General features: G+C 37.9%; 1 protein-coding gene across 2 annotated transcripts in view; it reads left to right on the top strand.

The window, feature by feature from the left end:
* Positions 1-20447, top strand: part of LOC125862735 (BEACH domain-containing protein C2) — a 41917-nt gene extending 21470 nt beyond the window's left edge. The window contains exons 9-32 of one of the 2 annotated variants that reach the window (XM_049542881.1): positions 1009-1329; positions 1806-2428; positions 3013-3097; positions 3250-3444; positions 5919-6464; positions 6577-6720; positions 6802-7281; positions 8981-9126; positions 9866-9935; positions 10032-10115; positions 10351-10407; positions 11360-11428; positions 11502-11588; positions 11662-11778; positions 13874-14023; positions 14801-14885; positions 14981-15101; positions 15298-15394; positions 15481-15594; positions 16269-16638; positions 17431-18209; positions 18479-18601; positions 19855-19931; positions 19964-20447. In XM_049542881.1, coding sequence (XP_049398838.1) covers positions 1009-1329; positions 1806-2428; positions 3013-3097; positions 3250-3444; positions 5919-6464; positions 6577-6720; positions 6802-7281; positions 8981-9126; positions 9866-9935; positions 10032-10115; positions 10351-10407; positions 11360-11428; positions 11502-11588; positions 11662-11778; positions 13874-14023; positions 14801-14885; positions 14981-15101; positions 15298-15394; positions 15481-15594; positions 16269-16638; positions 17431-18209; positions 18479-18601; positions 19855-19929 — 4938 coding nt within the window. In that variant the 3' untranslated portion in view covers positions 19930-19931; positions 19964-20447. Of the gene's footprint in view, positions 1-1008; positions 1330-1805; positions 2429-3012; positions 3098-3249; positions 3445-5918; positions 6465-6576; positions 6721-6801; positions 7282-8980; positions 9127-9865; positions 9936-10031; positions 10116-10350; positions 10408-11359; positions 11429-11501; positions 11589-11661; positions 11779-13873; positions 14024-14800; positions 14886-14980; positions 15102-15297; positions 15395-15480; positions 15595-16268; positions 16639-17430; positions 18210-18478; positions 18602-19854 lie in introns of both variants that reach the window. The other variant, XM_049542873.1, reaches the window with a different exon arrangement.
* Positions 20448-21043: the final 596 nt, after the last annotated feature.

Genomic DNA, 21043 nt, shown 5'->3' with positions numbered 1-21043 from the left:
CCTCACATTCCAGCTGGGAATTCTTATCTCATTCTGATAATGCTTTGTGATACCTGCCCCTCAATTGTTTGTTTGTTTCTTTCTTAAGCTACATATGCAGTCAACAACATCATTAGCTGAAGTCTCACATTGTTGATGGATGGATAATTGGTCTCCTTATGTGGTCTTAGATAATCCTCACTTCATGAGCTAACTTTTGAGGTTGAGTTAGGTCTAAGGTCCAAGGTCCAAGGTCCATTTCTTATCATGGTATCTCCAAACCCATCCTATTAATTGGTTTACTCGGTGTTGGGCTCTCTTGTTGTATTGTCTAAATTCCGGCCTGGACATGTGGATGTGTCAGAAGTCCCACATCGGCCATGGATGGGGTAATTGTTCTGCTTGTATGGTTGGACAATTCTCCCCTCATGAGCTAGCTCTTGGGTTGAGTTAGACCCAAGTTTTATTTCTTTATAGTTTATAATCACATGAATTAGGATGGAGGGAGTAATTGAAGTCTTAGTTTTCCCCAAATTCGTTGCCTTTGTAGTTAGCTTGAGCATTGGTGTCACCTTGATCCTTTTCAAATTATTTTAATTTCAAAATCAACATTGTTTTAGGGCCTCACTTCCAGTTATGATTTTTGTTAAATTCAGAGTAGTTTTCTGTTTGATAAGGCAAAGTAATAATATCAATGATGCACCAACTTGCTATCCATGCAATAAAGAGAACTACAGAAAAATTCTAAGAAGTATCTGTATGGAAAGAGAGGATTTGCATGTTGCGCTCTCTATACACTTGAGTATAAATTATGAATATAGCATAAATATGGTTGCTTGTCTGTTAGCTTGGTGTCACTGTGCTCCTTATCAAATATAGCAAACTTTTTTTTTGCCCCTTCACTGTAATTAAAGTTTTTGTTATATTCTGATAATCTGATAGAATTCATCCTGAACTTTTCTACATCTCGAGAAATTAACATATGTGAAACTACAACAATGTCTACATCCAGCTTTTCTTTTTCTGCAGACTCAGGTTATTGCCGCAGCTGCTGCTGGTGTGGCAGCTGAAGGGCTGTCAGCTAAGGATGCCAAGCTGGGAGCAGAAAATGCGGCTCAACTTTCTGTCGCCTTGGTAGAGAATGCCATTGTGATCTTAATGCTTGTTGAGGACCATCTGAGACTGCAGAGCAAACTTTACAGGACTGCACGTGTTCCTACTGGTTCTGTTACTCCTCTGTCAAATGCTGTGCATGTAGGTAGTCAGCCTGCCAGTGTAGTTGGTGGAGACACTCTTGACACTGTAGCTGATCATAAATCATCCAATAGCTCTGGAAGAATGTCACTTGATGTATGTATTTTTAGACTTATGTTTTGAGTTTAGGAATTCCTCTTCTTCAAGTATTATCTGTTCCTCTTTTTTTTTTTTTTTCTTTTTTAAAGTACTATCTGGTCATATTAGTCTGCAGATCTTTTCTTTTTCTATCCTCTGTGATGTGCATATTTTCCTGGCAGTTCTGTTGGAGTTTGTTCCGCTTCTAGGTCTTGTCTGCATCTCTAGTTGTTCTCTGTTTCCTCTGTCTTCTGTGGTTGCTGCATTTTCATCTACACCTACACCTACATGTAATTGTTTTGGAAAATCTTCAATCTCTCTTCTAACTGGGTTAAGACTGCAAGTGTGATTCTCACTTGTGCTTGTAATGCTCTCTATTTTGTTTGTAGCCAGATTTATTGGACAGACCATATTGAAATGTTTGTAACAGTCTACTATATTGTTTTTGGTTTCTTGTTCATTGAACTTAGTTTACTGATGCTGGTTTCAACTAGGTTCTTGCGTCAATGGCTGATCCTAATGGACAGATATCTGCAACTGTGATGGAGCGGCTAGCTGCAGCAGCAGCTACTGAACCTTATGAATCTGTTTCTTGCGCATTTGTGTCATATGGTAGCTGTACCTTAGATTTAGCTGAGGGGTGGAAATACAGGAGCCGATTATGGTATGGAGTCGGCCTTCCCTCAAACACCTCGGATATTGGTGGTGGTGGCAGTGGTTGGGAAGCTTGGAATTCTTCATTGGAAAAAGATGCTGATGGAAACTGGATTGAACTTCCTTTAGTAAAGAAATCGGTTGCAATGTTAGAAGCACTGTTGTTAGATGAGTCTGGACTGGGTGGTGGTCTAGGCATCGGAGGAGGATCAGGTACTGGAATGGGAGGCATGGCAGCACTATATCAATTGTTAGACAGTGACCAGCCTTTTCTTTGCATGCTGCGAATGGTGCTTGTCTCATTAAGGGAAGAAGATGATGGTGGAAATCAGATGCTAATGAGGCATGGAAACACAGAAGATGGGACGTCAGAGGGTTTTCGTAGACAGACTAGCAATCTTTCTATTTTAGACGTGAATGCTCGTATACCATCAAGGAAACCACGATCCTCATTGTTATGGAGGTATCAATATGCTGACCTTTTTTGAGCTACTCAATTTTCCTCATTCTTCTTTTTGTGCCTCTTTTTTTTTTTTTTTAAAGGTTTTGCATATTCACAAGACTTCTGGTTAAGGTACCATGAATTGCACGTGAACCTTAAGGTGACTTACTAGTGTGAGAATGAGATCACTCAAAGTTTCAGATGGTAAAACCGCTTGAAGCAAAAAGAAAAAAAAAAGACTTTTTGATTATACTATGCAAGGAATACCTATTTATAGACATGCGTACAATCTAATATTCTAATTTCATACCAACACTTACCACTACTCTATAGCTCTCAACTTTTTAACAAATTTCAATTTTTTTCCCAAAGTAATTTCTATATTAACATGCTATCAGAGCAATGTGATGATTTGTTAATTGCAATAACTCGTCTTAAAGCAAACATACCAAATATCTTTCTTGATATTGGTGTAAATTTATACCCATAAACATGTTACTTGCCTAAATTTCATAACATGCTTGAATAGTAATTGTGATATTTATTCTGCTATCGCTGTCTATGCCAATTCGATTCCCACTCATAACTCAATTTTTTGTCGACAGCGTGCTTTCACCAATTCTCAACATGCCTATTTCGGAGTCCAGAAGACAGAGAGTGCTGGTTGCCTCCTGTGTTATGTTCTCTGAGGTTAGTATTATATCTACCTAGTTACTTGTCTGAGTCAGCAATTTATAGGGAGGTTTAAGATAGAACTCTTTCGTTCTTGTAGTTTAGCTGTACATTATGTTTCTGATGCTTTCTGTATTTCGATTCATGTTTCTGTCACCCATATGTTGCAGGTCTGGCATGCTGTTGGTAGGGATCGAACTCCTCTAAGGAAGCAATACCTAGAGGTTATTTTACCACCTTTTATTGCAGCCTTAAGGAGGTGGCGACCCCTCTTGGCCGGAATTCATGAACTGGCAACTGCAGATGGTTTAAATCCTTTTGTTGTTGATGACCGATCATTGGCTGCAGATGCTTTGCCCCTTGAGGTAGATATATTAAACTTCCATGTACATAGTGATGAAATTTCAGTTCTAGATTTTACTGTAAGTCTGAACTTTTTTGAGAGTTGGAGTTTGTCATAAAAAACTTGAATAAAGTGACAAGTTCTTTACAGTTGTCATTATTATTGAAGTATTTTTGTTAATTAATTAGAATCTGGCACATTTCAGTTACCATCCATATCTGCAGTTTTTTTTTTTGATGAAGTAAGGTATTTCATAAGAAGCATCAAGCAGATGCAGAATTACAGAATAGACAAAAGGGCTCGCAGAGAGCATAAACAAAAGTTGTTAGCTCCTTTACAATCTTCAAACTAGTACTAGAGAACTAACAAAGTCAAGAAATTGTTCAGTGCTGAATACAGGGGTTAAATGAACCCAACTGAACAGCATAAGTAAGCATCTAGCTTTAAGAGAGTGGTTTGGAGTTGAGAGCCTATCAAAATATCTACGGTTCCTTTCAGTCCATAAACACCAAAAAATAACTCCAGGGATCATCACCCAGACTTTCTTGATGGACTTGTCAACTCTCCATGTATTCCAGCTTGCATAGGCTTCTTTCACATATTGTGGCATGACCCATTGTAAGCTAAAATGCAGCAGAACATATTCCATAGAACCTTGGCCACTGCACAGTGAAGGAGCAGGTAACTGTTTCTGTGCTATTCTGACACATATAGCATTTATTATCCAGATCAAGGCCTCTTTTGTTGAGATTACCTTGTGTTGAGCATGCTTCCTGGAGAGCAATCCAACAAAAACAGATGATCTTGGTAGGCATTTTGGTCTTCCAAATAAGTTTCCAGAGCCAAAGTTCTGTGATCTTGCTCTGACAGCATATTTGATGATAACAATTTTTCACAGTGAAGGTGTTGTTTCTTCCTTATACCGGTCTGTCAGCACAATTCTCATTCATATTATATTTTTCCATACTAGCAAGTAGTTCAAGCCTACTTCCCACTCCCAATCCTGCACATTTCTTCTGAGCATTACATTCCAGTTGTTGACACATCTATTCGGTGCAATTGTTGAGTTTTTGTCTTGAGCTATTTGGAATAGGTTTGGGTAGGCTTCCATGAGTGGAGTGTTACTTAGCTATCTACCACTCCAGAATTTAATATCTGAGCCATCCCCTGCTTTGAACCATACCTCTATAGAAAATTCACTCCACAACTTGCTAATGTATTTCCAGGGGCAACCCTGTGGGGTGAATTGGAAGTTTTTGTGCTCCATTTATCCTTTCTTTCATCCTTAGCAGCAACATCTTCTTTCCAGAGACTAGAGTCATTTGTACTAAATCTCCACAACCATTTCATGAGCAAGCTTTTGTTGTGAGAAGCTAAGTCTCTAATGCCCATACCTCCCTTGTTTTTCGGTTGTTTGACTTTGTCCCCCCCCCCTTTTTTTTTGAGAAGGTAACATTTGACTTTGTCCCATTTGATGAGATGAAGTTTGTGAGAATTGCTATTTCCTTCCATAAGAAGTCCCTCCTAATCTTGTCCAGTTGATTATGGATCTTGCCAGGGATGGGGAAAAGTGACATGTAGTATGTGGGTATGCTATCAAGCACACTGTTGATAAGGACTAGTCTTCCTCCCATTGATAGATATTGCATCTGCCAGGAGGCCAATCTTTTTTCAAATTTCTCTATGATCCTATTTCAGATTTCAACATTCTTGAATTTGCTGCCCAGGGTATGCCAAGGTAGGTGGTTGGAAATGTCCCAATAAATAATCCCATGATACTTGCCAGCTCTTCAATATTAGCGACATTGTTGACCAGATACATTATGCTTTTCAGCACATTGATATGCAATCCTGAAAGAGCTTCAAAGAGGAGGAGAGTAAGGTTCAGGTATAACATTTGGGTTGAGTCAGCCTCACAGAAAATGAGTGTATCATCAGCATATAGTAGGTCTGCGACTGTGACGGAGGCCCGGGATTGGTACCTACACTGAAACCTTGAATCCACTGCTCATGCCTGGCCTTTTCTAACATTTTGCTTAGACCCTCCATTGCTATAATAAACAAAAAGGGAGAGAGGGGATCCCCTTGTCTGATTCCTTTCTGAGGACAGAGAAAGCCCACTGGTCCTCTGTTAACAATGAGTGAGTATTTCACAGTTGAAATGCTAAATTTGATCCATCTAATCCACCTGTCTCCAAAACCCATCTTCTTTAGGATAGAAATAAGGTAAGACCAGTTGAGTTGATCAAATGCCTTCTCAATGTCTAGTTTGCATATCACACCAGGTTCACCACTTTTAACACTCCAATCTAGCACTTCATTTCCTATCAAAGCTGCAAATGAGTAATTCTGCTTTTGCTTGTACAGTCTTTCTTTCTTCAGCTACTGAAGCATTGGACTAGTGCTGCTACATTTTGTTAGTCAGTTGCTTCTGAGAACTTACTAAAATCTTCTGTATATGTTAATCTCCAAGAACTAAGATATTCTTTTTTTCAGGCTGCTTTGTCTATGATATCCCCTAGCTGGGCTGCTGCTTTTGCATCTCCACCTGCTGCTATGGCACTGGCAATGTTAGCTGCTGGCGCTGCTGGAGGTGAAGCTCCAGCACCAGCAACAACTACACATCTAAAGCGGGATTCTTCATTGCTAGAGCGCAAAGCAGCTAGACTTCATACGTTTTCAAGTTTTCAGAAACCTGTAGAGGCACCTAGCAAATCTCCAGCTATTCCCAAGGACAAGGCGGCAGCAAAAGCAGCGGCATTGGCTGCTGCACGAGACCTTGAACGCAATGCAAAGATAGGATCAGGAAGAGGTCTCAGTGCAGTGGCAATGGCCACATCAGCACAGCGACGGAGTAGAAGCGACATGGGACGTGTGATGAGATGGAATGTTTCTGAAGCCATGGGAACAGCGTGGATGGAATGTTTGCAGTCAGTTGATACTAAATCTGTTTATGGGAAAGATTTTAATGCCCTGTCTTACAAATTCATTGCTGTTCTTGTTGGAAGTTTAGCTTTAGCCAGAAACATGCAGCGATCAGAGGTCATCTTCATACACTTGCCACTAGTCTTTTTCTCTGATAGGTCCATAAAACTGGTCTCAATGACATTGTTGATTTCATTGCATGATTCCTTGTTTGTCTATGTGGTTATAGGTTGAGAGGCGGTCACAAGTGAATGTAATTGCGCAGCACCGCTTGTATACTGGAATACGCCAATGGAGAAAACTTATCCATAGCTTGTTAGAGATCAAATGTCTTTTTGGCCCATTTAGTGATTGTCTGTACAATCCTCAGCGTGTATGTTACTTGCTGCTTTTGTTTTATTTGTCTGATCAAGGGCTTTACAACTCAGGATTTAATGACTATGTTTATGAGTAGGTTTACTGGAAGCTGGATAATATGGAAACATCTGCAAGAATGCGGAAATGTTTGAGAAGGAACTATGGAGGGTCAGATCATTTTGGTTCTGCTGCAGATTATGCTGATCATACTGGACTAAAAGAGGGGGAAGATCAAACAATCAGTCCATCAAAAGCCTCTCTTTTGGCAGCAGATGCTATTTCCATTGAGCCAGTACACGAGGAGTATGAACAGGAAGATGGTTCCAACTTGGATAGTAAGTTAGATGACACAGTACATCATGGTGACATTCAGAGAAGAATGTCTGGAACTGCTGAGCAACCACTGCAGACATCTTCGGAATCGGGAGACACTCCAGTTACTAACCACCATGACGTGGTGCAGAGTCCTTCAGCAGTTGCCCCTGGTTATGTTCCTAGCGAACATGATGAAAGGATTGTCCTTGAGCTACCATCATCAATGGTCAGGCCATTGAAGGTTTCTAGAGGAACTTTCCAAGTAAGTCTGCATATACAAAATATGGTTTCTATGAAATATTTCATTTTACTAATAGACTTATTGGCTTATTATGTATAAGCTTCTAATTTTCCAATGATTGACATTTTGAAATGCACGTCTTTTGAAACTCAACTACCTTAATGAGAAGGATGACTGGAAATTCGGTGGACTGAAGAAGTTGTGCATTCTATGTAACCATCTTAGTGCTGCCTTTATGTGAATAATATTTGCATATTACTGAGAAAAAAAGGAAATGCTATTGAACTGAAGAAGGGATTGAAGGTCAAAAGAGTAGTTGCAAACTGGTGAAAGCATTTGAAATCAAAGTTTTCCTCACCCCCCTGCTGTTGGGACAGAGCTTCCATTGCTTTTTGGGTGGGGTGGTTTCGAAAGCATTTCATCCAGTTAGTTTCTGAGTTCCAGAATTCTCACGGACATGGTATACTCCTGATACCATGGGAACATTTCATTTGCTTAGACAGTTCATAAAGATTTAAATGCACCCGTCCTGTAAAGAGATCCCAAAATTATGGTATGATGTCCCATATTCATAGAGCACTACTAGGGTACTTTATAGATATTAGGAATCGCATGGACCAGAATATGAAGAGCCATATCGAAGATACTAATTGCTCGGTGCTTAAATATAAACTATTCGAAAAGATGTATTGCTATTCTTTTTAGGTTGAATGCTTATGATTTTAATTGATAGAAATACTATCAATTTTGTAGGCTGAAGAATGCACTTGTTTCTTTTTCAAGTGCAAAACACCCTCCTTTTTTTTTTTTTTGAAACTCAAAACACCATCCTTTTTCTGTCCTCGTCATATGATATAGTCTTAGCTGCCAACCTGTATGTGAACTGAGTTGTGAAATTCTCTAGCCTGTCATCTATAAGTTTCTAGTGAAATCATGTGTAGCAAGAAATTTGCCTTTGATAACTTAGGTGATGGACGTTGATCTGTAGACTGTGTCAGGCGACCTGCTTCCGTTGGTTATGACAATCATACGGGCAATGCAAAATGGTTAGACCCAATAGAATAGCTGGTGGATTAGAGATGAAGAGCTGCTTTGTTTTGTCTATTAGTTTCTTTCCTTTTGTTATACAAAAGATCCTCTGTATATTTCCTTAGGTAGGAGGTCCTATTTTTTTGGGCATTTGAGATCAAATTTTCATTTTTTATTACCCAAAAAAGGCCTCTATGTATATCTTAGCTCATTTTATGGCCGAATTTATTATTATGCCCGGTAAAAATTTAAAGGGTCAGCAATGTTTATAGGGCTCATCATTTATGACTAGTGGTTGCCTACCTACCACTACTGAACTTTTTTGGGACTTGGAACCAGCTATGCAAAGCTCACATAGGCGGAGCTCACATTTCATGATTCGAACCATGCTGTAGACAAAAGCATGGTATTTTTAAGTGAAGAAAGATAAAGGGGTGGGCCCATTATCCACTGAGTTTTGCATTGTGTTCCACCGACCCTCAGGGATTTCTCGGTGTTAAAAAGATTCACTGCCTCCTTGGTAAATAAGCTGTTTGCATGTATCTTTATAAGTTTTTGCAGACTTTGTTTGGATTCCAAAGTTTGCCGTTGTAGGGAACAGATCAATTTTTTTGAGTGAGGACAAAAGTTTGCTAATCTTCATCTCAACAAAGTTAAAATTATTTACTTGAAAAGTGTTTTCTTGTGCCAGATTACAACGAGGAGAATAAATTTTATCGTTGATAACATTGAGATCAGTGTGGCTGGGGATGGTCTTGATTGCAGCAGTGAAGAAAAAGTCAAAGGAAAGGATCGAAGCTGGTTGATTTCTTCCCTTCATCAGATCTATAGCAGAAGGTGAGGGTAAACTGAATTTCTGCTTAAGATCTATTCAAACAACACAAGGACAAAGTTATCTGAAAAAACCCTCAATTGATTACTGTTGTGGTTCAATTTGAGATGCTCATTCCCATTTATCGTTTTTACTATTTCATAGACCTTCTACTCTGCTGGTTGAGCAGACATTCAGTTTCTGTTTTGTTGTAGAGACGAGGGTTTTCTAGATCGTTGAGACTAGGTTACTGTTATGATTTTAAACAAAGACTAGAATAGATATCCAAACCATAACAAATGGAGAATAGGATTCTGATGTTTATAAACATAGAATTGGTTTACATGAATAAATCACGAATGTCAAGGAACATATTTTCTTTGATAATGTATTTCATTTGGTTGGAAGCTTGAAAGGCGATTCACATTGTTGGACGCTTGAAAGGTGATTCACATTCTTTTACATGTTGGTAACATTTCAATCTGTAAAAGGATTTGCAAGCACTCTTATACATTTCAGTCACATTTCACAATGCTGCTCCATTTGTAAAAAATTTAATAGTCCCTTTTACTTTCCTAGATTCCTGCTGTCTCTTTTGTGATTTCCCCCCAGGAGGGTTTACTTTATGGACCCCATGGGTGTTGTGAAGTGATTATTTCATTAATCGATCTGAATTTCTCTGGAAACAAATGACATGATTTTGTCTATTTAGAAAGCTGTCTTCTTTCTGCAGCAGCCATTTTGCCTGACTTCTTGTCTTTACAGATATCTTCTAAGGAGAAGTGCATTGGAATTATTTATGGTCGACCGGTCAAACTTTTTCTTTGACTTTGGGGTATAACCTTGTTCTACATTGTTATGATTACATGCTCTTATTTTCAAATTTTTACTTCTTCAATAATTAGGTTAATTTTCTTGGTTTTTGAATCAGAGTACTGAGGCAAGAAGAGATGCATATCGAGCTATTGTTCAAACTCGTCCCTCTCATTTGAACAATATCTACCTCGCAACTCAGGTTTCTACTTTTCTGTAGCTTATTCATCGGTCTTTGGCATGTGAACAAACTTTGTTCAATTAGTTTGCAATAGTCTGTGTGGGCTATGCTTGACACATTGACTTGTATCCATATCCATCAAAATTTCACTGCACAAAAGACTTGAATCTTCATGGTCAAACAAGAGATTCTGCTTTCTTTAGCATTCACCAATCTTCTATCCCATTATATGTTTATGCTACTTCTCATCTTGCAGAGACCTGAACAACTTCTTAAACGAACTCAACTCATGGAACGTTGGGCTCGCCGGGAGGTATGCTAGAAAATGAAATTTCTGTTTATATCTATGTATATGAGGAAGCGGTAGAAAGAATCGTAGCATGTAACCTGATGTCTTGAGACAATTGGTGGGATGGGTAGAGTAGTCAGAACATTAAAACCTTTTGCAAATCCTTATACAGCTAATGTGGAGCAAATGCATGTTAAACACCAATCCACACATGTAACGCACACATGGATTGATGATCTCTCCTTTTCTTTCGGATTTCTTTCCTTTTATCCATCTTCTCTCTCTCTCTCCCCCTCACCTGGTTGAGAAGACGAAGTAGCTCAACAGACTGAAGAATGCACATGTACAGAGAGTAGGCTTAGCAGGTTGAAGAGGTAGGCGTCTGGAAAAGAGAGAGTAGTGTCAATAGGTCAAGGAGTGGGCTTAAACTGTTGTGAAAAAATAGATGCTCCACATTTGACTCTATACCATGTGAAAAGAATCTATGCATTAATGTGAAACTTAAGGTAATTTAGTGTTACCTTTCCCAAAAAAAATATTAAAAAAATTAAAGGCAACTAGTGGAATAGACCAAAGCCTCTAAGAACCCCTTAGACAACTATAGGAGCCAATTATATAATATAGCTTAACATCCCCATCATGTATAACCTAATTTTGGGATTCACAGGTGAATTTTGTTGTGGACTTGGTAGTGTGAGTATGTGCTTATCAAAGGATAGTTTTTTTTTTTGAGATAAGGGTAACTTTTATCAAAGGATAGTTACAATGTGAAAGAATGTATTGATACCACTTGATAGAGCCTAAGCATCTGACCAATACCTTGAGCCAATGGTTGGAGTAGTTCAAAACCTTATAATAAACCCCTTTAGGAATTCCTTCATAATTAATAAGGGAGAAGTGCATTTTCTGAACATATATATCTGCAATGCCTCCTTTGTCAAACTGATTCATTATCTGCTCATCCATATCTTTTCAGCTCAGCAACTTTGAGTATCTAATGCAGCTTAACACACTAGCCGGACGTAGTTACAATGATATTACTCAGGTACCATTTTCTCATTGTGAGGGCTCAAGAGGAATCACGTGTTTACTTGATCAGTTCCCTTTCGGTTTTGCAGTATCCTGTGTTCCCCTGGGTCATTTCTGATTATACTTCAACCGACTTGGATTTTGCTAATCCATCATCTTACCGGGACCTATCAAAGGTTGGCATTTATTGCATGTGTCAAATCATCTCCAGGTTATTGTATGATTGACATAAGAAATGTATACTTGCAGCCAGTTGGAGCATTAAATCCTGACCGATTAAGGAAGTTTCAAGAGAGATACTCTAGTTTTGATGACCCTGTCATCCCAAAGTTTCACTATGGCTCACATTACTCAAGTGCAGGAACAGTATGTGTTTGTTCTTTCATTTGGTTGTCCTAAGCCATTTTAAACTAGTATCTGCGATGACTGTACCACTCTATATTGTCAGATATCCTGAATGGTTTAACGTATTAGTAGCATATTTTGAAATGTTACCATTTTCATTTAGGTTTAGTAGTCTCATGATTGTTAATTACTTGATTGATTCAATATGAATAGACAGTTATAATGCCAGTAAATAATACTCCCTCCGTCCATTGTATGTGGCACCCTTTCCTTTTTAGTCCATCCCAAAAAGAATGTCACCTTACTATAATTAGAAACAATTTAACTTTAAAATACCCCTTTTACCCTTAATGAAATGATTCTCAACCACACAAATGTCTATGCATTGTTTTAGACCACAAGTTTCAAAAGCTTTTTTCTTAAACACCGTGCCAAGTCAAACGATGCCACATAAAATGGGACGGAGGGAGTAATATTTATGAGTAGCCTCAACCTCAACTGCTAGAATCTGTTTCAACTAATGTCCTATTTGGTATCACGTAAATGCTTTCCCTGTCCTAATTATTTAGGATGTGAAAATCATCAAGAACTATGCTTTACACCAAAATGAGAAGAACAATTCTGTCCTTTTATAGTCATAAGTTGTTTCGTTCTTCTTCCTAATCCAGTATCATTTCTTTTATCAATATTAAATGTTAATTTTTATTGTTGGCTACTTATGATTATCACCAAACACCCGCCTATGCTCCACCCTCGCCCCCTGTCATTATACCAACTTTTGTTCAACCAAACACCAAGAAATGATTTTGTGAAATGGTTCTTTTTTGTTAAAATTTATTCTCATGGAGAGCGTTTAATGCCATTACAAACAAGTAAATATCACTAGAAGTCCTCTTTACAACTTAAAAGTCATGAATTTCCCAAACCTTTTGTATTATAAATTCGTTTGCATGCTCTTCCATGGCTAGCAGCACATCCATATCCATTAGATCACCCCTTGGGTCTTGGTGTAGGAGATTTGACATGATTGTTTTCCAAAGAAATAGGAACTCTACCTTTTTATGATGAAATTGTTGCGATCCTACATTTTTTTCTCTGTTTATTCATCTACCAGATGTTCCATACACTTGTCGGAACTAGGGACGAGTTCCATAGTTCAAAGGTCACCTTGCTATGGTTTAGCATATGATTGATACTGCACCAATTTCTTTCCACTAGAAGCACCAATTAATGTGAATTCTCCTCCTTTCTTGAAGTTGTTTATTGTCATTATTCAGTTCCAAGTGGCTTCTGTAGGAAAAGTTTTAGCCTATAGGGGGCATAGTTGGACCAGTTCGATTTGTATGTTTGCTTCCAGTATCCCTCGTAATTAAACCATGGTCAAAGGACTTCAGTATAAAGATCTCGTTAGCATACTAATCAATATTACCACCATTGCTAGACACTTCCTATTGCACGTATGTCATAATATTTTGACTCCTTTTGTATGAAGCGTTTGAAAGGGATACTGTGAATGATTCTTGGTGTTTGCATTGCACATCTGCAAGAGTGCAACACTATCTGAAGAAAGGAAACAGTCTGGTTATCCTTTATGGTCCTTAAACCTGCTGTATATCCTTTATCTCTTTGATGCCTTCTCAATACAACAACTTATTTCATAAAAAAGAAAAACTAAAAAAAACTGCTGTATACTTGAATGTGCTAATGATCTTTTCCACCTCAGGATGAGTAATGGCTATTTGCTTCAACAGGTCACTCAAAAACTTAAGCAGAGCTCAAATTGATGAACATAAAATTTTATGTATGGCGGAACAATAAAGAATATGAGTTTTATTATCTTCTTCAGCGCTAGAAAATATGAGTTTTAACGAGTCTGTCACATTCAATGTATACTCGACCAAACATTCATCTTTCTGGAGATGCATGCATCTTCATTTATCTCTCAACTTACTAATACTTTTGCATATTTAATTTTTCTGAGTCGGTTTGCTACATAGATTATTCCACCTCTATTCTTTATTATATGTTGAATATGTATCACTTGAGTGTGAACATAGTCAGCAGTAAATTTACAGATTCTGTTCTAAGACTTTGCTATGAATTTTATGTACACCAGGTGTTATATTATCTAATCAGGCTGGAGCCCTTCACTACCCTATCTATTCAGCTCCAAGGTGGCAAATTTGATCATGCAGACAGGATGTTCTCAGATATTGCTGCCACTTGGAAAAGTGTTCTTGAGGAGATGAGTGATGTTAAAGAGTTGGTATGAACTATATTTCTTCTGCCACCTCACTACTCTGTTACCATTTGATTATATTATCGTTGTGTATACTTTTGGACTATCTCTCGGTAATTATGGTCAGGCAACCTTTGTGCTTTCTATTATAAATTGTTACCATCTCAAAAGAAAATTGAATGTTATTATTTGACATACTCAATTCTTGAGATAAATGTACTGCCTCTGTTTAATTTTATTCAGTCCTGTTTGACTGGGCACGGAGTTTAAGAAAGACGTGAGAACTTTTGGAACTTGTGGTCTTAAACATGACAACATTTATGTGGCTTTAAAACTTTTAAAACTTAAGTTGAACACGTTATAACGTTTATTTGGCTTTAAAAGCTTGTCTCTAAGGGTAAAATGGGAAGCAAAGATCAATTATTTCCAATTTTAGGAAGGGGTCATTCCTTTGGAACACACTACAAAGGAAATAGCCTTATATAAACTGAAACAGGGGGATTAGCAAATTAGTAGAGTTTTCAAGTTGGATAGTCAACTAACCACTTTTATATCAAGTGGGTCCTGAAGTGAAATGATAGATTAATTTTTGTTTTTTGTGATATATAAAGTGACAAAACATTCCATTTTGAACGTCAATTTGCATGTCCTGGAAAGGGTAGTAAGATTCAATTAGAGACAGAAGATGCAGATAATGCTTTCCGCTGCTAATGATTTGTTATCTTTTGCTGTTTGTGGAGTCAGTTAAAGATTTTACTCCATGTGCTCATAAATTCATAATGGGATATTGTTCTTAATACCTAGGTTCCGGAGCTATTTTATCTTCCAGAGATGCTAACAAATGAGAATTCAATTGAATTTGGTACGACACAGTTGGGAGATAAGCTGGGTATGAAATACAGTTTTATTGTATATAGCAGCATACAGAGCTAAATTTTGTCCTGGTCTTCAACTGTAATCATTTGTTTCTCATCTCTGTTTCAGACTCTGTGCGGCTTCCACCTTGGGCTAAAAACAAAGTTGATTTTATTCATAAACATCGGATGGCACTTGAGAGTGAGCACGTCTCTGCTCATCTACATGAATGGATTGATCTCATTTTTGGGTAGGTTTTGTCTGTCTTGCACTTGGAAAGATCATTTACAGAGTTTAGTTTTGCTTAGGTTTTGTTATTGCTTTCCTTGAGAATTTGAAGTGTGCCTAAGTTGTTTTGGGTGCATTAAAATTGGGTATTTCCATTAATTGTTGTCTTTTCTTTTTCCTACTCTTTTCTTTTCAAATAAAATTCTTTGCATATTCAGGTATAAGCAACGAGGAAAAGAAGCTATACAGGCAAATAATGTTTTCTTTTACTTGACGTATGAAGGAACAGTGGATATCGACAAGATAACTGATCCAGTATGCTTTTATTCCTGTTCTTTTTGCTTTAGTTATTCCACTGACTTGATTACGAGTGATTTTGAAATGCTAAATCTTGTCAAAAGGTCCAGCAGCGTGCTATGCAAGATCAGATTGCTTACTTTGGACAAACACCATCTCAACTTCTTACTGTCCCACACATGAAAAGGATGCCTCTGGAAGAAGTTCTCCAGCTACAGGTGAGTTTTTTGCATTCATAGTTCTCTCCATTTAAGTTTTCAGAGTCAACTGTAACATATATAAGAGTAAAATTTAAGTTGACCCAAATGAGTACTAGTAGTTTTATCTTTTTAATTAATTATTATGAGGGAACCGTAAATCTAGTACTGATCTTTCGCTCGTATAGAAGGGTGAAGTGTTTAATTGTTGTAGGTCATTTAACTCTCTTTAGGAAAAGAAAAAGGAACTCAATTGTCTGGTTGAAGAACACAAGTTCTCTTAGCCACTTTCGGCCAATTTTATGAGTAGGTTTATCTTTCCACCTTGGTGGTAGAATATCACCAGTAATTTATATGTTTATGTGTCCCATTATTTCCGAGCCTCTATATTTTATTTTCTCAAACTTTCAAGTCACACTTTCCCCTGAACCCCTTCTTGGGAACCATAATTTCTTTTTGTTTTTCTTGCTGTATCCTATTCTCTTGAGCTAGTTTTTTTGTCTTATGAATCTAGAGAACTTATTGTTAAGCCTGGAAGTTCCCTTCTGTGTGAAGGTCTCAGAGTATCTTGTTTTTATGATAATCCATAATGCTGTTTTTAGCAGATGGTATGGTTCATTTTTCAGTTAAATAGTAATATGTTATCATAATTGGTAGGCTCAAATGTAACCTTGGTACTTCTCTCATTTGTGCAGACCATATTCCGGAATCCTAGAGCTGCTAAACCATATACGGTTCCCCACCCTGAGCGCTGCAACTTACCTGCTGCAGCGATGCAGGCTTCTTCTGATTCCCTTGTAATTGTTGATACAAATGCACCGGCTGCTCACGTAGCTCAGCATAAATGGCAACCAAATACACCAGATGGTCAGGGAGCACCTTTCCTCTTCCAACATGGAAAACCTGGTGCTAGCTCAGCTGGTGGAACATTCATGCGAATGTTCAAGGGGCCAACTGGCTCTGAGTCAGAGGAATGGCATTTCCCTCAAGCCCTGGCATTTGCAGCTTCTGGAATCAGAGGCTCATCTGTAGTTGCAATTACATGTGACAAAGAAATTCTTACAGGCAAGCAGTATATATTCTATTTATTTAAATCTAAAAAATATCTTAGTTATCTAAATACCGTTGTGAAAGAATGATATTTTAGTTCATTACCACCAATTAGAAATATCTTTATATTTGTTCTATTGTTTTGGGGGTTAGTGAATAGTTTGCATACTTCCATCTTATAACAATATTTTAGTGGTCAACCCTCACTTACCTAAGGCAAGATTCCTTAGCCGATTTACTGCTTTTGATGTTTTGCAAATGTGGTTGGGAATTACTCTCCCTGTTCCATTTGAAGTTGCATTCTTTCTTTTTAAATCTGTTCCAAAAGAATGATACCTTCCTTTGTTGGGAAACAATTTAAATTTGAGACTTCATATTTTGTCTTTAATGACATGCTTTTATAGCCACAGAAATGTCATTGCATGATTGAAACGGCAAGTTCCTAAAGTCTTTCTTTCTTTGTTAAACTCCATACCCAGTCAAGCACTACCACGTAAAGTGAAAAGGGAGGGAGTATATATTAGTGTTCATTTTGTTATTTTCTTCATTTATCTCATTTCTTAAGTTAGAACTACTAGAGAGCTTGTGTCTGGAAATCATGTGTCAGAAGTCTAGAACTTCAGTTGTTTTGATTTATGAGAGTGCCCGGGGGTTCCTTAGTTGGTAGGGAAAAAAAGAGTCTAATTAATAAGTATTGAATAATTTGAGTGCAAGACTTCCCAATGAAGGGAGATCAGTATTGCATGTGTATGTTGTTACTGAAACCTAAACATACTGACTAATAGGAGTTTCTGCACTTGAATCTAGGTGGCCATGTAGACAACAGCGTACGACTGATATCATCAGATGGGGCAAAAACTTTAGAAGTAGCCAGAGGACATTGTGCTCCTGTAACATGCCTGGCTTTGTCTTCAGATAGCAATTATCTTGTAACAGGGTCTAGAGACGCCACCGTGCTTCTCTGGAGAATAAATAGGGCGTCAACACCGCACAGCAGCAGCACATCAGAGGCTTCCACTGGTTCAAGCACACCTTCAACCAGTACTACACCAAACAGCTCGAGAGATAAAAGTAAGAGGCATCGAATTGAGGGTCCCATACATGTCCTTCGAGGCCATCTTGGGGAAATATTATGTTGCTGTGTGAGTTCAGATCTTGGTATTGTGGTTTCATGCTCCAGTTCGTCAGATGTTTTGCTACATACCATAAGAAGGGGTCGATTGGTCAGAAGGCTAGTTGGAGTGGAGGCACATTCTGTTTGTCTGTCATCTGATGGAATTATAATGGCTTGGAACAAATTCCATAAAACACTAAGCACCTTTACTCTTAATGGGATTCTTATTGCTAGGACTCAGTTTCCTCCCTGCTCCACCATTAGTTGCATGGAGATTTCTGTTGATGGACAAAATGCTTTGCTTGGGGTAAATCCATATTCTGAAAATGATGGACCATTGGACAACAAGTCTATGAAGTGGCAAAAGCCAGAACTTGGAGATTCTGATGGAGAATTAGATGAAAACAGTGAAGGAAATATATTAGATATCTCTGTCCCTTCAATCTGCTTCCTCGACATGTTTACTTTAAAGGTATAATGAAGCCTTTCTTTGGACCTTATTTTTCTTTTTCTTTTCCTGTCCAAGTTAATACTGGCACCATTAAGTGAGGAACTGTAAGGCAGACTGTCTAGTTTGTTTGTTTGCTGCTTTGCCAAGTTTGGGTTGTGTATGCTGCTTCTTAGCACCTTCTAACCAATGCAACTAGACATCTCTTTTTCTTAGTTGCTTGATAATAGGACCCATTTCCCACCATGCTTTGCATATATGTATGAACTAGAAGCTGATATTTTGGCATGCAGGTATTTCACATTATGAAGCTTGGAGAGGGTCAAGATGTTATGGCTCTGGCTCTGAACAAGGATAACACTAATCTCTTATTATCGACAGCTGATAGGCAGTTGATAATCTTCACAGATCCTGCGGTAAGTTGAATACTCTCTCTTTGTGGTAAGAGTGTTTTGCTAATGGTGACTTTTGGGTTCTATTTCCGATTTCACCCCTATCTTCTTCTTTCTATAAATATCTCCAAGTGAGTAGATATATGAAATGTTAGTGCAGTTCGTGTGACTCTTTAAGTCCTACACACCTTTGATTTCGTGTCAAGTTACATTTTGTGGATATTAATGGGCCATGAGATATCTCTTTGATAGTTATGTTTAACAGTTCTTTGTGGAATATCATATCCCTTTTTGAATATTTTTATTATGTAAAAGATGTGACCTTAACCTTTGGACATACAATATAGAATGATAGTTTTGATCTACCATATCCTCACTTGTCTGTGTCACACTATCAACTCTTTCATGAAATTTCTTCTCTTCCCTACCCCACGGCCCCCGCCTCCACATAATATGAAACAAAAGAAAAGATTAGAGTATCCCCCAAGTTCCATTCCGTTAGAAGAAAATTTACAGGATTACGTACTGGAAAATGACTGCTAAGAGAATCTCCCTGTTGAAGTGTCAAATGAGTTCCATGGTGAGTATAGATGGTAAGAGGGGTGAGAGCTTTTGAAGCTGGAAACTTCGGTGCTCATGGCTGTGGCAAAAGTTTATCCTGATTAATATTTTTGGAGAAATTGAGTCTGTTCACTCTCAAAAAAAAAAAATCTTAGAAATTGAATACCAATTTTTTACCACCCTGAGCGCTGTAACATGCATGCTAAATTGCTAATTTAGTTGTTTGATATAAGAAATACAATAAAACAGAACATATGAAATAAGGATTGAATTTATTCTATATGTATGCATTTTTTATCTACTTATTTGTTATTGTGTTTAGGTATTTAAAGAAAAGTGTTTGTTTGATATATATGCCATATCTTAATCAACTGAGAACTGGCTCGTCATTTCTTTTCCAAGAAGCTAATAGCCAAAACCTACTTTACTAGTCTTGTACCCTTGTTACTTTTAAACCAGTACCGATGATCATAATTTGATTCCCGCCAATCTGATTACTGAGGTTTTCTGGACAAGAGTTATGCAATGTAATCTTGCTGGGTAGCTAAAACCTAATGTACTTGATAAAACCAGTAGAGTAGTTACTACTTCAACCTCTGTGCGATGGGAGGATTTATTCAATCACATAGTTTGGGCTCCTATAATATGGCGCAATTTGGGCTTTCTATAGCTTATAAACATCTTAGTGTTGACTCTCCATCCATATCCATATGCAGTTAAGCTTGAAGGTAGTAGATCAAATGCTTAAGCTGGGTTGGGAAGGTGATGGACTCAGCCCTCTTATGAAGTGAAGGTTTTGGGATACTGGACTCTTATGAAGTGAAGGTTTCAGGATACTGGACTTCAATTTACAAAGGGTTAACCAAAGTTTCTCCTGATGAAAATTAAATCCATATCTTACAAGATGAAAGGTGCTGCTATGGGTCATGCAATTTGGATACGTAACTGACGCGACAGCTCCATCTCTTGACTGTATCATAATCACTGTGCGATGAGGATAACATTTCAACATTTCGACATGTAACATGAGTGTAATGTATTAGGTAAACCACAAGGCTGTCCAGTAGTTTTTTACTGTTCAGCATTTTAATTTTTATTTTGGTTTGAAAATCGATATAGTTGTACATGCTGTCCAATTGTTTGATGTTAGAGTATAGGAAATTTTGCCATTTGTTCATTTCTGTTTACCCCTTTCTCAATCAGTGTATTGTGACTTACGTATCAAGGAATCACAGTCAAGATACTCCCTTGTAAATGTTCTCTTGTAAGATATGTTTTTTCATCTTTATTTAATTGCTTCTCTCAGTTCCTCATTATTTTTTATTATTATTTTGGCATGGAGACATAGTTGAGACACGTGTCACACAGATTCGCGCACACTGTGTGTAAAGGTACGTGTATGTTACGACACGATTTCTCAAGTCATGATGGCACCTACTATAACCCACCAGTAGGTAAGTCAACCCGTAACCCGGAACAACAAGTAATGGGTCTGAGGGTAGAAACTAAATAAGAGGAGACAAATAACAATATAAACAGGCGGAAGCAAACCAAAAACATATATACAAATAAAGATCCCTCCCAGAACCCGGAAGTCACTAGTACAGAGCTACTAACAAAATGAGTACAAGTCCCAAAAGTGGACAACAGAGACTGGACTGTCTCGAAAGGTAAAAGACAAGTCTATATATACAGATGGAGACTGAAATAGTACAAAACGTCGTGTGCTCACTCCCGTCTCCGGATCAGTCTGCTCCAAGCTCGATCAACGCTGGCTACTAGTGCCCGGACCTGCATCACGAAATAGATGCAGAGCGTAGCATGAGTACCAAAACAACAGGTACCCAGTAGGCATCATAGGCCGACTGAACTTGAAAAGTAAAGGCAATATGAAAAGAAGGAATA

The sequence above is a fragment of the Solanum stenotomum genome, chromosome 1, assembly GCF_019186545.1.
Source record: "Solanum stenotomum isolate F172 chromosome 1, ASM1918654v1, whole genome shotgun sequence".
Taxonomy (NCBI): Eukaryota; Viridiplantae; Streptophyta; class Magnoliopsida; order Solanales; family Solanaceae; genus Solanum; species Solanum stenotomum.
The sequence above is the reverse complement of the archived record's forward strand: the minus strand, read 5'-3'. Positions and strand labels throughout refer to the sequence as shown.